This window comes from Triticum urartu, chromosome 5A, assembly GCF_056163025.1.
Source record: "Triticum urartu cultivar PI428250 chromosome 5A, HENAU_Tu73, whole genome shotgun sequence".
Taxonomy (NCBI): domain Eukaryota; kingdom Viridiplantae; phylum Streptophyta; class Magnoliopsida; order Poales; family Poaceae; genus Triticum; species Triticum urartu.
The window spans coordinates 78,197,157-78,214,472 of NC_141877.1; the positions used below are offsets into that span (position 1 = coordinate 78,197,157).

Sequence of the window (17,316 nt, forward strand, 5' to 3'; positions counted from 1 at the left end):
CTACCAACAGAAGAGGGAGCAGGCCCCCGGACATAAAAAAAATGAGTTGCAAAGGTTTGGTAGAAATACTTGTAGAAATTGGATAAGGCAATTGGTGGCTCTTGGCCCTTTGACACGAATCACAAATTGTTTCCACATCACGATCCCCAACATATGGGAGTTTATTTTTCCTAAGCAAACACTCGACTAAAGAGAAACTTGCATGGCCTAATAGATCGTGCCACCGTGTTGAAGACACTTTGGTGGCACCAAGAACTTGTTTATTGAATCTTCTAATCTCCGGGATCAAAGGGTAAAGCCCACGAACGCATGTACCTCGATACAGCACCCTCCTCATTGCCTGATCCTTGATAAAAAAGAAGAATGGTTGAAATTCAAGAAAGACATGATTATCAATGGCAATGCGGTGGACAGAAAGAAGATTTTTGTTGGCACTAGGGACATGCAAGATTAGTTTGAGATGAATTTTCCTATGAGGGGTTTTAATAATTGAGTGACTAATACGACCAATCTTCATACCTTCTCCACTAGCGGTGTGGATGTGATCTTGGCCGCGGTATTTTCCCCGCATGGTCAACTTTTCCAGCTCACCGGCGATGTGGTTAGTAGCACAGCTGTCGACATACCAATTTGTGTCGACGCCATAGGAAGCTTCAGCAGCCCCGACCACCTTTTCATCTTGAGATGAGTCTTCTTCTTCATCAAACCGGTACCAACAGTCCTTGGCGGAGTGGCCCAGATTACCGCAGATTTGGCAGCAGACAGCATCAGGCCGAGACTTGTTGGTGGAGCCGCTCGATATCCAGCCGCCCTTGGTGTTGGAATATGAGGGTCGGCCGCCGCTGCGTGCGTTGTTGTTGCCGCTGGTGTTGCCCCCACCAGGGCCCCTACTTTTCCCGCGAGGAGGGCCGTGAGGACGGGAACCACTGCCACGCCCGAGGGTGGTGACATTCGTTGAGGACTTGAAACCACCACTGGTCCCAGCCCCTTGGAAGAGGGCCACTCGATGATCGAAGTTGCTCATCTGAGCGAAAAATTCATCAAGAGTGACCGGGATGACACGAGCATCAAGGGTAGAGACCAGCGGCTGGTATTCCATGTCCAGGGCATTGATGATGTAGGAGATGAGCTCGTCGTCGTCCAGGGGTTTGCCGGCCGCCGCGAGCTCGTCAGTGAGAGATCACATGTTTGCGAAGAAGGTGGCCACAGATTGCGTGCCCTTCTGCGCGTTGGTGAGTGCCGCCCGGATGTTGGTGACGTGGGACAGTGAGGTCGACGAGAACATCTTCGCCAGCACCGACCAGAGCTCATGTGCATGGACAATCGAGGTTACCTGCACGAGCACTTCCTTCGAGAGGTTATTCAGGAGATATCCCAGTACTCGTTGATCCTCCCGGATCCACACGTGGTGGAGCGGATTGGGGATGGACTCCTCCTTGCCATCCTTGTCCTTGGTGACGACGACTTTGGCCGGCTCGGGTATGCTCCCATCAACATACTCGAAGAAACCAGCACCTCGGAGCTGCGGCGTGATCTGGGTGCACCAAAGGATGTAGTTGGTGCGGGTGTGGCGCTCAGTGATCTGGCCGGAGAGGGTTGAGTTGGAGGAGCCGGAGGAGGCTATGGTAGGAGGTTTGTGGCAATGGAGGAACTAGATGAGATGGAAGAGGTAAGCTCTGATTACCATGTGAGAGAACGTCGTATCCTGCCTAGGGCGATGGCTTCGTGTTATATAGGATCGGGGCGCAACTCCCGTATAGCATACAGAGAGGATTACATCGTTAGGATCCTTGACTTGAGATCCAAGGGATAGACGATTACAATAGATAACAGAATATCCCAACTACCCTAGTCTATGGTTTCGGTTCAGATGGACTCCTGGTCGAACCCCTGGTCGAACCTGTACGCGCCTGAACTCTGTTGCTTAACTGGGTTTAGGTTGATGGGACTCTGTTGACACCAGATTTTTCCATGGCACAAAACCCTATCAAGATGACATCGGATGAGAAAAGTTACAACTGCAAAGTTCTTCGTCTCGTCGAAACAAATGGTTTTGATATAAAAACCTTTTTAATCTGAGGTCGTATTTGGCCGGATCATCCGGCCGAAGGCCGGATGAATGACCCGAACGTCCGGGCAATCATCCCGGTAAATTAACAGAACCATAAATTTCGGGCCCCTTGAAGCAAGATCATCCGGATGGCACCCAAATCATCCGTGTGAAGCCTGGACGATCTGGACACGAGTCCGGACGTCCGGACAACTTTTTCTGCTACAGACTTTAGAAAACGGCCCGAAACACCCTCAAGATGGCCTCAGATCGAAAAGTCTTCAACATTGATGAACGTGACATATTTGTATTGCTATTCCTACAATATCTAGCCTTGTATAGTTGACTCCTAGAGATATGATAGGATTAGTTACCTTGTCACGCAAGACATCTCGTGTATATATTGTGACCACCTCCGAGGAGTACAATTGAGTTGCATCCCATAATCTTTCTACATGGTATTAGTTTCTCCGCGATCTTCCTCGCTTCCGCTCCCCCGCAGCCGCCGCTCCTTCCCGTAGCCGCCGCTGCCACCTCCTCCAAACCCTAGTGCCACCGCCGCTACCTCCTCCGTAGCCACCGCTGCCACCTCCTCCAAACCATAGTGCCATTGTCGCTACCTCCTTCGTAGCCGCCGCTGCTATCTCCTCCAAACCCAAGTCGCCGCCGCTACTCCGACCTCATGCAGCCGCCGCCTCCTACTCCCCAAACCGTACCGCCGCCACCGCTACTCCTACCTCCTGTAGCCGCCGCCTACTCCCCAAACCCTACCTCCGCCGCTACTCCTACCTCTTGTAGCCGCCACCTACTCCCCAAACCCTACTGCCGCTGCTGCTACCGATCTACCGCAGCCGCCGCCGCCCCTCCCCTCTACTACCATCTAAACCCTAGCCACCCATCGCCACCCCCTCCTCCTCTCTGCCACCATGTCCCGCTCCAAGGCTGACCCTTCCGATGCTGGTTCCTTCGTCGGCGCCATGTTCACCTCCGAACGCCTCAACGAGCTCCACATCAAGGACCACGTACCCGTCGTCCTCGACCTCGACTTGCCATCCTACAACGCGTGGCGCACCTACTTCACGCTGCTGTTTCGCTCCTACCGTCTCATCAAGCACATTGACGGGAGTGTTGACATCCGTGATATGAAGCACGATGACGAGTGGCTCGCCGTGGACGCCTGCATCATCAAGTGGCTCTTCCTAACCATCTCCGCAGGTCTCTTCAACATGGTGAACACCCGTGACCCGTCGGCGTACGCCATGTGGACATGCCCGTGCGATCTCTTCCTTGACAATCAACTGCAACGTCGTGTTTTCCTCCAAGGGGAGTTCTTCACTATGCAGCAGAATGATCTCTCGAGCGACGACTACTGCACGCAGCTGAAGGTTCTTGCCGACGAGCTGTGCGACGTCGGCATGGCCATCGATGACTCCATCCTCCTCACCAACCTTCTTCAAGGCCTCCACCCCGACCTTGGCCAGTCCTCCGCCAACCTCTCCCTCGTCACGCCGACGTACGCCAGGGCGGTCACGTATCTTTGCATGGAGGAGAAGCGTCTTCGCCACTTCGCTCGGCAGGCGACGCAAACCGCCTTCCACATCAGCCTCGCCGCGGGCCACGGTGCGCCTTCCTCCCAACCTGTACCGCGTGCCCCTGCTCCGACACCGCCTCCTGCGCCCGCCCCCACGGGTGGCCGCAAGCAGAAGGGTCGCGGGGGTCGGGCCTGGAACACCAACCAGGCACCACGCCCTCCCGCGCCCGCCGCGACTCCTACCCCGCGCTGGCTGTCGGGGTACAACCCCTGGACGGGGGTGGTGCATGCTTATTCTAAGCCCATCCCCCGCCCTCCTGCTCCAGGCATCCTCGGCGTGCGCCCGGCCTTTCACCAGGCGCTACTGACCGCTCCCGCCCCTGGTCCCGCGGCATATGGTGGTACTGCGACCTACGATGGTCCCGTGGCCTATGGTGGTGCCGCGCCCTACGGTGGTCCTCGGGCCTACGGCGCATACGGCGGGACACACGGCGGTGCTTGGGATCCCGCTCTCTTCTCTGCCCTTCATGCCACCCCTTTACCGAGCAACTATGGTGGCGGTGGCGATTGGTACATGGACACCAGAGCCGCCACTCACATGGCTTCTAACCCCGGTATCCTCTCTCGTGCCTCTCCCTACCCCTTCAATTCTCATACCATGGTCGGTGATGGGTCCTCTCTTTCCATCACCCATCACGGTTCGTCCTCCCTTCCATTTCCCTCTTCATCTTTAACTCTTAACAATGTGCTTGTCTCACCATCCTTAATCAAAAACCTATGCTCTGTCATACTCTAACTCGTGAAAATCCTATCACTGTTGAGTTTGACGCTCTTGGTTTCTCTGTCAAGGATGCTCGCTCCCAGAGGGTTCTGCACCGATGAGATTCCCCCAATGATATCTACCCATGCGGTCCTATGACGAGTGGCGGTCCGGTTGCTCTCCATGCCGATGTCTCGCTTTGGCATGCTCGACTTGGTCATTCCGGCGCCGACGCTCTTCAAAAAATTTGGAGTACTTTTCCTTTTTCATGTAATAAATCAGCGGCGCACACTTGTCATGCTTGCCGTGTCGGAAAACACGTCCGCTTATCGTTTCCCTCATCTACATCAGTAGCCACTTTTCCATTTGATGTTATTCATTGCGATGTTTGGACATCTCCAGTGCCGAGTAATTCGGGCTTATCATATTATCTTGTGATTTTAGATGATTTTCTCATTTCACTTGGACTTTTCCGTTACGCCATAAATCCGACGTCGCCTCAACCGTCCACTCATTTTATGCTTACGTCCACACCCACTTTCATCGCACTATTGCTCATCTTCAAACGGACAACAGAAAAGAATTTGATAATCTTGCCATTCGCCACCTTCTCTCCACTGATGGCACCATCTTTCGCCTCACATGTCCATATACATCCCAGCAAAACGGTCGAGCAGAGTGTGTACTTTGCACCCTTAATGAGAGTGCTTGTGCATTGCTTTTCCATGCACAAATGCCCGCTAGGTTTTGGCCTGTTGCTCTCGCTACTGCCACGCTTTTGCTTAACATACGGCCTTGCAAACCACGCTGGCACTACACTCCTCATCATCTCTTGTTCGGGTCTCCTCCATCCTATGACGATCTTCATGTCTTCGGTTGCCTATGCTACCCCAACATAACCGCCACTGCTCCACACAAACTTGCTCCTCGGTCTCTCGCATGTGTGTTCCTTGGTTATCAACCCAACACCAAAGGCTTTCGCTGCTACGACCCCGTCTCCCGTCATGTGTTCATTTCGCGGCACGTTTACTTTGACGAGGCTGTTTTTTCTTTTGAGCAGGTTACTTCGACGGCGGCGACACCTCCGCAGACCGGCCCCTGTCGGTCGCGTGGCGCCCTTGCGCTCCCTGCACCGTGGCCACCTACTTCTTCGGTGGCCCGTCCGGTTTTCCCGACAGGACCCTCATCGTCGGCTGCGGTACAGCTGGCCTCATCTTCGTCTTCGTCGGTCCAGGAGGAGCTGACCTCCTCCCCGCTGGCCTCAACTCCATCCCATGCAGGCATGATGGCCTCTTCATCACATTTGGCCGCCGCCTCCCCCGTAGCGTCACCCCTTGTGGGGTCTCCTACGTCGGCTGCGGTCTCGCCCACCGACACGTCGCGCGGGGCGCCTTATACGCCGACTGCGGCCTCGCTCGCCGGTTCGTCGTTCCTGCCTGCGGTCTCACCCGCGTACACGTCATTGCCACCCGTGGCTCCGTCTGCGGACTCGTCGCCACCACTTTCTACGGCCTCACCGGCGGCCTCGCCCATTCCATCGGTGTCTGTGGACTCGTCGCCATCGTCCTCTGCGGCCTCACCAACGGCCACCTCGGTGCCTACGGTACCCTCCACGGCCTCGCCATCGTCGACCTCTGCCCTCGCGGCTATGGCTCCACCGCACTGACGGCATCGGCTCCTGCCTCACCATTCTATGGTGACGCGTGCTTGATACGTCTCCAACGTATCTATAATTTTTGATTGATCCATGCTATATTATCTACTGTTTTGGACATTATTGGGCTTTATTATCCACTTTTATATTATTTTTGGGACTAACCTATTAACTGGAGGCCCAGCCCACAATTGCTGTTTTTTGCTCGTTTTAGGGTTTCGAAGAAAAGGAATATCAAACGCAGTCCAAACGGAATGAAACCTTCGGAAACGTGATTTTCTCATCGAATACAACTCAGGAGGCTTGGACCCTACGTCAAGGCACATAACAGGAGGCCACGAGGTAGGGGGGTGCGCCCTACCCTATGAGGCACGCCCCCACCCTCGTGGGCCCCCTGTTGCTCCACCGACGTACTTCTTCCTTCTATATATACCCACGTACCCCCAAACGATCAGATACGGAGCCAAAACCCTAATTCCACCACCGCAACTTTCTGTATCCACGAGATCCCATCTTGGGGCCTGTTCCGGAGCTCCGCTAGAGGGGGCATCGATCACGGAGGGCTTCTACATCAACACCATAGTCTCTCCGATGAAGTGTGAGTAGTTTACTTCAGACCTACGGGTCCATAGTTAGTAGCTAGATGGCTTCTTCTCTCTTTTTGGATCTCAATACAATGTTCTTCCCCTCTCTTGTGGAGATCTATTCGATGTAATCTTATTTTTGCGGTGTGTTTGTTGAGACCGATGAATTGTGGGTTTATGATCAAGTCTATCTATGAATAATATTTGAATCTTCTCTGAATTCTTTTATGTATGATTGGTTATCTTTGCAAGTCTCTTCGAATTATCAGTTTGGTTTGGCCTACTAGATTGATCTTTCTTGCAATGGGAGAAGTGCTTAGCTTTGGGTTCAATCTTGCGGTGTCCTTTCCCGGTGACAGTAAGGGCAGCAAGGCACGTATTGTATTGTTGCCATCGAGGATAACAAGATGGGGTTTTCTTCATATTGCATGAGTCTATCCCTCTACATCATGTCATCTTGCTTAAGGCGTTACTCTGTCTTTAACTTAATACTCTAGATGCATGCTGGATAGCGGTCGATGAGTGGAGTAATAGTAGTAGATGCAGGCAGGAGTCGGTCTACTTGTCTCGGACGTGATGCCTATATATATGATCATACCTAGATATTCTCATAACTATGCTCAATTCTGTCAATTGCTCAATGGTAATTTGTTCACCCACCGTAGAATACTTATGCTCTCGAGAGAAGCCACTAGTGAAACCTATGGCCCCGGGTCTATCTTTATCATATCAATCTCCTACTACTTAGTTATTTACTTTGCTATTTACTTTGCCTTTATTTTACTTTGCATATTTATCATAAAAATACCAAAAATATTATCTTATCATATCTATCAGATCTCACTCTCGTAAGTGGCCCTATAGGGATTGACAACCCCTATTTGCGTTGGTTGCGAGGATTTATTTGTTTTGTGCAGGTGCGAGGGACTCACGCGTAGCCTCCTACTGGATTGATACCTTGGTTCTCAAAAACCGAGGGAAATACTTACGCTACTTTGCTGCATCATCCCTTCCTCTTCGGGGAAAACCAACGCAGTGCTAAAAGAGGTAGCAGTGCTAAGGACGGCATCCATCAGCCGAACCCTCGCTACCACAACCTCAGTGTTATGGCTATCTCTCCAGTACCGTGCTCGGTGTGCTCTACTTTGAGCGACCCGCACTGGCTCACGGCCATGCGCGCAGAGTATGATGCTCTTGTCGCCAACAGGATATGGACGCTGGTTCCTCACCCTCCCGGTGCCAACATCATTACCGGCAAATGGGTGTTTCGGCATAAACTTCTCCCGGATGGCTCCCTGGACAGGTACAAGGCTCGATGGGTCGTACGTGGATTTGCACAACCTGTCGGTGTTGATTTCTCGGAGACATTCTCTCCAGTTGTTAAACCCGCCACGATTCGTGTTGTTCTTCAGCTCGCCGCCTCTCGACACTGGCCTGTTCATTAGCTCGACATCAACAACGGTTTTCTCTATGGTCATCTTCAGGAGCGTGTTGTTTGTCAGCAGCCAGCTGGTTTGGTTGATCCCACTCGGCCTGATGATGTTTGCTTGCTCTCACGGTCTCTCTATGGCCTGAAACAGGCGCCTCATGCGTGGTATCAACGCATTGCAGCATTCCTCACTGCTCTTGGGTTTTGCAGCACCACCTCCGACACGTCGCTATTTGTGCTTCATCGAGCTGATCATGTTGCCATGCTTCTCCTATATGTTGATGATATCGTCATCACCGCCTCCCATGCGGACGTACTTCGCGACATCATTGGGTGCCTTGGTTCTTGCTACCTCTTGAGCATGCATTGGTTTTCCCTTGAAGAGGAAAGGTGATGCAGCAAAGTAGCGTAAGTATTTCCCTCGGTTTTTGAGAACCAAGGTATCAATCCAGTAGGAGACTACACGCAAGTCCCTCGTACCTGCACAAACAATCAAGAACCTTGCAACCAACGCGATAAAGGGGTTGTCAGTCCCTTCACGTCCACTTGGAAAAGTGATCTGATAAAGATAATAAGATAAATATTTTTGGTATTTTTGTTGTATAGATTGACAAGTAAATATTGCAAAATGAACGGCACCAGAGATAGCTAGTTGACGGGAAATAATAGAATAATAGTGGGGGCCATAGGTTTCACTAGTGGCTTCTCTCAAGATAGAATAATCTACGGTGGGTGAACAAATTACTGTCGAGCAATTGATAGAAAAGCGAATAGTTATGAGAATATCTAGGCATAATCATGTATATAGGCATCACGTCCGTGACAAGTAGACCGAAACGATTCTGCATCTACTACTATTACTCCACATATTGACCGCTATCCAGCATGCATCTAGAGTATTAAGTTCATAAGAACATAGTAATGCATTAGGCAAGATGACATGAAGTAGAGGGATAAACTCAAGAAATATGATATAAACCCCATCTTTTTATCCTCGATGGCAACAATACAATATGTGCCTCGCTGCCCCTGCTGTCACTGGGAAAGGACACCGCAAGATTGAACCCAAAGCTAAGTGTCGGTGTCAAAACCGGCGGATCTCGGGTAGGGGGTCCCGAACTGTGCGTCTAAGGCTGATGGTAACAGGAGGTGGGGGACACAATGTTTACCCAGGTTCGGGCCCTCTCGATGGAGGTAATACCCTACTTCCTGCTTGATTGATCTTGATGATATGTGTATTACAAGAGTTGATCTACCACGAGATCGTAGAGGCTAAACCCTAGAAGCTAGCCTATGATTATGATTGTTGTTCTACGGACTAAACCCTCCGGTTTATAAAGACACCGGAGGGGGCTAGGGTTAGACAGAGTCGGTTACAGAGAAGGAGATCTACATATCTGAATCGCCAAGCTTGCCTTCCACACAATGGAGAGTTCCACCCAGACACGAGACGAAGCCTTCAATGTTGTATCTTCATAGTCCAATAGTCCGGCCAAAGTATATAGTCCGGCTGTCCAGGGACCCCCTAATCCAGGACTCCCTCAGTAGCCCCTGAACCAGGCTTCAATGACGATGAGTCCGGCGCACATATTGTCTTCGGCATTGCAAGGCGGGTTCCTTCTCCAAATACTCCATAGAAGATTTTGAACACAAGGATCGTGTCCAGCTCTGCAAAACAAATTCCACATACCACCGCAGAGAGTACAATACTCCACAAATCTAATTCGCTGACAACTTTTCCTAACGTGACACCATGCCATGATCCGTTCTTTATTCGAACCGTTCTCCCTAACCAGCTACTGCGCATGTCGCGAGGCGGTTTTATGGGCATGTCTTATCGAAGCAGAGATCGTGTCCCCCTATCTCGGGATTCTCATCAATACGGGTATGGGTAATCCAACCGCGTCTTTAGCGCGATGCTTGGGGAATAAGCGAGTTTACCGGGCAAGTGGGGAGGCGCTGGATCCCTGCCGCCTTTATAAGGAGATAAGGACTCCCCCTTTTCACCCACGCCTTCTTCTTCTGCTTATCCATTCCCCTCCGCTCGAGCCCCAGCGCCCAAGCGTTCGTCCTCTCCGGCCACAAAGGCCCTCCGAAAATGTCTGGATTCGGAGCAGGAGGCAAATGGATGGCCTCTACCATCCGAGAGAAGGATATTAAAAAGCTTCAGGAGGCCGGGTACCTGGCCCAGAAAATCAGCCACCGTCTCCCGACGGCAAGGCAGATCGTCCCTACTCCTGAACCCCACAAGAGGGTTGTTTTCCTCCCTCATTTTGTTCGCGGGCTGGGGTTTCCCCTCCACCCATTCGTTTGCGGCATCATGTATTACTATGGGATCGATTTTCATGATCTATCCCCCAATTCCTTCCTCAACATCTCGACGTTCATCGTCGTGTGCGAGGCCTTTCTCCGCATCTCGCCACACTTCGGCTTATGGCTGAAGATCTTTAATGTGAAGCCCAAGGTAGTGGGCGGTGAGCACGCCGAGTGCGGAGGCGCCATGGTGAGAAACATGACCAACGTCACATGGCCAAAAGGTACTTTCAATGATTCCGTCAAAGGGTGGCAGCAGCAGTGGTTTTACATCACTGAGCCGCGCGGCACGAAATGGGCCGCTGCTCCTGAATTCCGATCCGGAGCCCCCCTGCGGCTTATGTCCTGGCCCAAGAAGGGTCTGGATTGGTCTTCGTCCGACGAGTTGTCGGTGGTCCAGACGCGCGTCAAGAATATGGAAGACAAGGGTATCAAACTTGTCAATGTAGTCCAGGTGATGTTAGTTCACCGCATCCTTCCTTGTCAACACCGGGCTTGCAATTTATGGGAATTCGACCCGGCCAAGCATCAGACCCTGCGAGAGCTCTTTGGCTCCTCACACAAAGACATCTGGAAGGTGCTTTTTAAGTCCGGCAAATCATGGCTGGACTCAGCCGAGGACCGCGGGTACCACCTTTCCCGCCCTGCAAGTTCGGTAAGTCATTATAAGTTTTATTCGCATAACCCAAGGGAAACGCTTAATGTGTTTTCCACAACTCTCCTAGGGCTGGACGAAGAAGGTGGGGCAGATCTACTATCCGGCCCCACTACCTGAAGAACCGGCCTGCCCGCTTCTAACGAAGACGCTGGTCCCGGCGCCTTACAAGGCACCGAAGAAGAAGGCCGAGAGAGGGGCCAAGAAGACCAGGGGCGGCCTCTGTCATCGTGGCGCCTTGGACACGATATACGAAGACTCTAATGCCCGTTCTTCCTCCGAAGGGGACGAGGAGGAGGAGGAAGACGAATTCCCAGCGGGGGAAGAAAGAAAAGGACAACATCCACATCGTTGGAGGCGGAATCGCCTAAGAAGGGAAAAACTCCTCTTCCAGAGGAGTCCATCGCCGCTGATAGCAGCCCGGAGTGGGATCCCAGGGCTCAGCCCCTGGTGAACTCGTGAGTACATAAAATCCGAACACGTTTACGCGTCCAGGCTCATCATGGCATAATATTTTAATCTAGGCCATACTTTTTGCAGTCCGGCGAGGTCCCACGCCGAGCAATCCTCGTCGGAGGATTTGCTAGGCTCGGGCACTATGGAGAGTGGGACACCCCCGAAGGCCCCTTCCCCCAAACATGTGAATGACACCGAGGCTTTGTCCTAGGAGGACCCAGGCCAAGGAGGGGGGGGGGGAGATTGTAAAGGTGGCGCCAGGAGGTCAAACTTCAGGGGCCGGACACATGGGAGAGAAGGCTCCCATGGGCGTCATCGGCGGGAGCCATCTTGAATTCGGCCCCCAGCCGGACGCAATTCCGGAGACCAATATGGTTCCAGAATCAGGCAGGCTACCTCCCTCGGCTAAAGGGGGTGTACCTGTTCCACCGGCAACCTCTGTCCAACCAGAGGTGCTGGATACTTTATTGGTGGCGCTGAAAAGAGCCTCCATCGTCGATAAACAGTGATTGAGAAGATTCAGTCCGCGGAAAGTGGACTAAATGAAGCCTGTATTAGCCTTATAAGAGGCTTTGAGGTATGTTTTATGAGGTTTCGAAGAGTGTCACAGTATAGATAGTAGCCCCTGATATATTGTTCGGTGAGAGAAAGAACCGGATAGAGGATCAAATCTATGTTTGCAGCAGACTCACTTGATGACATTTACCTCTCTTCTGTTATAAACATGCGTCTGTAGCGACTGCCGCCTCTCATACTGCAAAGGTCTCTGGACCAAATCAAAGTCTGGAGTGGGCCACAGAAGAATTGGGCCAGTTGAAAAGGCAGTTGGAGGATAAACAAGGTATGCACAAACCTTGCTCATGTTCAGTGCGAACGAATTTAAAATATGTTTTGTGATTTGCGCCAGGGGCGATGATCGAAGTCGAGGCTCTTAAGAAGGCTGTTGCCGAGGCCGAGAGAAAGGCAGCCGCAGAGCGGGCTCTTCGTGAGAAGCACGAGTCCAGGGTTATTGAAGCTGAGAAGGAGCTTCAAGAGGTCGTGAAAAGATGCGAGGCCTTGGAGCAGAGTCTAACGGAGAAAGAATCCGAACTTGCCAAGGCTCATCAGGCCGCATGCGATGCCCAGGGGGAAACCCAAGGTGCCCTGCAGGAGATCCAAGACGCGAGGAAGATCGCGGTGGGTAAGGCTTGTTCCATGTAAGGCAAGTATTTGGGGAGAGAATCATGTTTCTAATCTTGAGTTCGGATTTCTCCAGGGGTATTTGCGGAGCTGCCACGCAGCGTATCTGATGCTGCACAATTCTACCGAGCCGAAGAAAGGAACACTTCGGATAAGCTCTTCTGGTCACAGTATCTAGCACCGAATTATCGGGTGCCTTTTGCCGATCAACTGAAACAGCTGATCGAACTATAGAAGGCGGCCGAGCTAGCCATGAAGGATTTGATTATCCGGCTATGGCCCACTGAGCCGATTCCAGGCAGCTACTTTGGGCTCGTGAAGCGGCTTGCGAGTGCCTACCCTCGACTGGACGTCGTCAAGCGGCCGGTCTGTATAGAGGGTGCACGAATGGACTTCGCCCGTGCAAAGGTGCACTAGGGGAAGATGGATGCTCAAAAGCTGGTGACCGAGGGACCGTCGGAGGGAAAGGAGCACCGCAAGCCTGAGTTATATTATGAAAGTGTCCTGAAAGGATCCTGCCTTGCGGCGGAGCAATGCACCAAGGACACTATATTACCATGAATACAATCATGTTGTCCTTTGTAATGTTGAACAAGGTCATTTCTATTATTTATTGCCTGTTATATGAAAGTTTATCCTCCTGCGTGGCCGTTTTATATATTAATCCTGAGAGTTGGCCACTCGTCGGCTTCTGCCCCCACGTAGGAAGTACGGGGGTGTTCGGGATAAACCTGATCACTCTTTATCCCAGTTTTGGGTCCTTCGAAGGAGGTGTTCAGCACAACGAACCAGGCAATCAGACTATAGGGCTTTATCACTCTCACTTAGCCATAGGAGCTTTAGAAAAGGAAGGTAGGCACAGCCCCTGGTGTTCGGAAGACCACACGAGGGGCTCTATAAGCACCTGATCGGAAGAAAAGCCGATCCATCGCATGCTGCATTGGTTATGGCATTATGCGGGAGGAATCCTTAAAGATTTTACAACCTCTCGAACAGCTGACCAGCTCTCGCTATATCACGACAGTCAGTTTTCGGCTTTCTCTACTGAGGTGCTCGTTCGGAAGAACCGGGACACAATCGTAGTTGTTCTCCCTGTGCCACCTTAGCCGATATAGCAGAACGTAAGGCAGCAAAACATGGGAGCCGGGAAAACCCAACATTTGACCCAAGACATGATTCGGAGCTGATGCATATAATGCTATAAGTTCGGGGTGCCAAACTACCATGAAGGTGCTCGGACTTTATTGCCGTATTATGGGTAAAACGAAGCCCCTGGCATATTAAGGCATATCATGGTGTACGGATGCCATTTGACAAAAGAATTTCAATAAGAGATAACGACAGATAAGTGTCATATAAATCCACATGTTGTTTTTGAATAATACGTCGATGCGTATGAGTACATGTAAAGTAATAAAAAGAGAAAGTGACTGCGGAACATACTGAGGCCAGGCGGGAAGAAGTTGTGTGCGGATCCTGAGTGCAGTCGGATGGTCATGGAGGGGAATATCTAAGGGTTCCCTTGCGTGTTCGAGCTGTTTCCATATCGCCAGTCCTTGCCTGGGCAAAAATGAACCTATAAAGAAAATGCAAGATGTGTTTGTGTGTCGCAGAGCGGTTGAGCCGCAGTATGTGGCCTCTCCTGGCTTTCGCCGGAGTGATTAATTGAGCTCTGGACGAGCCGGGTTATCCTGCCGCGAAGTAGTTCGGAGTCCTTTGGCGGTGTCCGGGAGCTTGGTCGTCGACTCAAGGTTCGATTGAAAGGTGCCACTCGTTGCTTCTGATGTTAAAGCAGCGGTATACTCTTTGGTACCGAGGGGGAGTTGGGCCTTGCCATTAACCGTGATTACGCTGCGCGGACCGGGCATCTTGAGCTTACGGTAGGCATAATGTGGCACCGCATTGAATCGAGCGAACGTGGTTCGTCTGAGAAGTGCCTGATAATCACTGCGAAAGGGGACGATGTCGAAGATTAACTCTTTGGCACGGTAATTGTCCGGTGATCCGAAGACTACCTCAAGGGCAATGGAGCCTGTACAGCTGGCCTCCACACCAGGTATAATACCTTTAAAGGTGGATTTAGTGGGCTTTATTACCGAATGATCGATGCCCATCTTGCGCACTGTGTCCTGGTAAAGCAGGTTTAGACTGCTGCCTCCGTCCATAAGGGACTCGTGTGAGGTGGAACCCGTCAATTATTGGGTCGAGGACTAGTGCGGCTGAATTGCCCTGATTGGTGTTAACCGGACGATCCGTGCAGTTGAAGGTGATCGGCCCTAGTTTATATTGTGGGGCGACTGGTTCCGTTAAGTCGACATCCCTAAGGGTGCGCATCCGGTCCGGGTTGGGAGTGTGGGTTGCGTTTACCACGTTCACCGTTTGGATTTTCAGGGGAGATTTCTTTTGCCCTCCTATATTCGGTGATCTGGGCTCCATGTTGCCATAATCGCTTTGAGACCCCTTCTCCTTGTTTTCGGCACCTGACCTGCCGGCTTATTTGAAGACCCAGCATTCTCTGTTGGTATGATTGGCTGGTGTTCCCGGGGTGCCATGAATTTGGCATGGACGGTCGAGTATGCGGTCCAGACTGGACGAGCTCGAATTGTCATTTTTGAATTGCCTTTTCCGCTGACCGGACTTAGAGCCACTAAATCCGGCATTGACTGTCGTATCTTCGGCATTACCACTATTTTTGCGACACTTGTGTTTGTTGGGTCGGGGTTTGCCGTTGCTATCTCTGGCCTCTGATGTGCCAGGATTGCTTGCTGTGTTGTTGCTACGGGCCAACTAGCTATCCTCACCCGTGCAAAAGCGGGTCATGAGTGTCGTGAGGGCTGCCATGGATTTTGGCTTCTCTTGGCCGAGATTTCGGGCAAGCCACTCGTCACGGATGTTATGTTTAAAGGCCGCCAGGGCTTTGGCATCCGGACAGTCGACAATTTGGTTATTTTTAGTTAGGAACCGAGTCTAGAATTTCCTGGCCGACTCTCCGGGCTGTTGGGTTATGTGACTTAAATCATCAGCATCCGGTGGTTGCACATAAGTGCACTGGAGCTTGTCCAGGAATGCGTCTGCCAGGTTCTCCCAACTTCTGATGGAGTTTGTCAGCAAGCTATTCAGCCAATGCCGAGCCGGCCCTTTGAGTTTTAGTGGGAGATGCATGATGGCGTGTAGATCATCCCCGCGGGCCATGTGAATGTGGATGAAGAAATCCTCTACCATACCGCGGGGTCTTTAGTACCATCATATGATTCAATGTTCACGGGTTTAAACCCTTCTAGGAATTCAGGATCCATTACGTCATCAGTGAAGCATAGGGGGTGTGCGCGCCTCTCTTCCGGGCTATATCACAACACAGTTCATACGAGTCTTGTCTGCTATATTCGGCCCGGCCGGATTTGCTTTTAGTATATCCGGCATGACGGTCGTCGTCACGCATTGGGGCGCGCCCCCGTGATCCGTAGATCGATCTTGTATGTCCTGCTTTGTTTTCCAATACGTCTCACAGGTCCTGCGTGTAGCCCCGGGCCTTGGTGTTTTTGTTTGACTGGCGACGGGGTGCGGGCTGGACTTCGGGCTGATACGCCACTTTGTCTCGGCCACTGATAACCCACAAGTATAGGGGATCGCAACAGCTTTCGAGGGTAGAGTATTCAACCCAAATTTATTGATTCGACACAAGGGGAGCCAAAGAATATTCTCAAGTATTAGCAGCTGAGTTGTCAATTCAACCACACCTAGAAACTTAGTATCTGCAACAAAGTGTTTAGTAGCACAGTAATATGATAGTAGTGGTAACGGCAACAAAAGTAAAGACATCAAAAGTAATGTTTTTGGTATTTTGTAGTGATTGTAACAGTAGCAGCGGGAAAGTAAATAAGCGTAAACCAGTATATGGAAAACTCGTAGGCACCGGATCAGTGATGGATAATTATGCCGGATGCGGTTCATCATGTAACAGTCATAACATAGGGTGACACAGAACTAGCTCCAATTCGTCAATGTAATGTAGGCATGTATTCCGTATATAGTCATACGTGCTTATGGAAAAGAACTTGCATGACATCTTTTGTCCTACCCTCCCGTGGCAGCGAGGTCCTATTGGAAACTTAGGGATATTAAGGCCTCCTTTTAACAGAGAACCGGAACAAAGCATTAGCACATAGTGAACACATGAACTCCTCAAACTACGGTCATCACCGGTAAGTATCCCGATTATTGTCACTTCGGGGTTAACGGATCATAACACATAATAGGTGACTATAGACTTGCAAGATAGGATCAAGAACTCTCATATATTAATGAAAACTAACTCGATTACATGATAAATCTCATCCAACCCATCACCGTCCAGCAAGCCTACGATGGAATTACTCACGCATGGTGGTGAGCATCATGAAATTGGTGATGGAGGATGGTTGATGATGATGACGGCGATGAATCCCCCTCTCCGAAGCTCCAAACGGACTCCAGATCAGCCCTCCCAAGAGGTTTTAGGGCTTGGCGGCGGCTCCGTATCGTAAAACGCGATGATTTCTTCTCTCTGATTTTTTCTCTCCGAAAGCAAATATATAGAGTTGGAGTTGGCGTCAGAGGGTCTCCAGGGGGCCCACGAGGTAGGGGGCGCCCTAGGGGGGGCCACCCTCGTGAGAAGGGTGTGGGCCCCCTGGTCTTTATATTTGGCGAGGATTTTTTTTCTAAGACC

General features: G+C 51.3%; 1 protein-coding gene and 1 pseudogene across 1 annotated transcript; one reads left to right on the top strand and one right to left on the bottom strand.

Moving 5' to 3' along the window:
• Positions 1-1,008: 1,008 nt before the first annotated feature.
• On the bottom strand, positions 1,009-1,147 carry LOC125511823 (small nucleolar RNA Z247; annotated as a pseudogene).
• Positions 1,148-2,976: 1,829 nt separating this feature from the next.
• LOC147970342 (uncharacterized) lies at positions 2,977-4,477 on the top strand. Its single transcript, XM_087523407.1, has 2 exons — positions 2,977-4,195; positions 4,431-4,477. The coding sequence occupies exons 1-2, from the start codon at positions 2,977-2,979 to the stop codon at positions 4,475-4,477; spliced, it is 1,266 nt and encodes a 421-aa protein (XP_087379533.1).
• The last annotated feature ends 12,839 nt before the right edge of the window (positions 4,478-17,316 follow it).

What these genes read in the sequence shown, in the direction of transcription:
- LOC147970342 (XM_087523407.1), top strand. Translation starts at nt 2,977, where the DNA reads ATGTCCCGCTCCAAGGCTGACCCTTCCGATGCTGGTTCCTTCGTCGGC. An exon ending in TCACATGGCTTCTAACCCCG is followed by an intron (nt 4,196 to 4,430) that starts GTATCCTCTCTC and finishes TTCTCTGTCAAG; the next exon opens with GATGCTCGCTCCCAGAGGGT.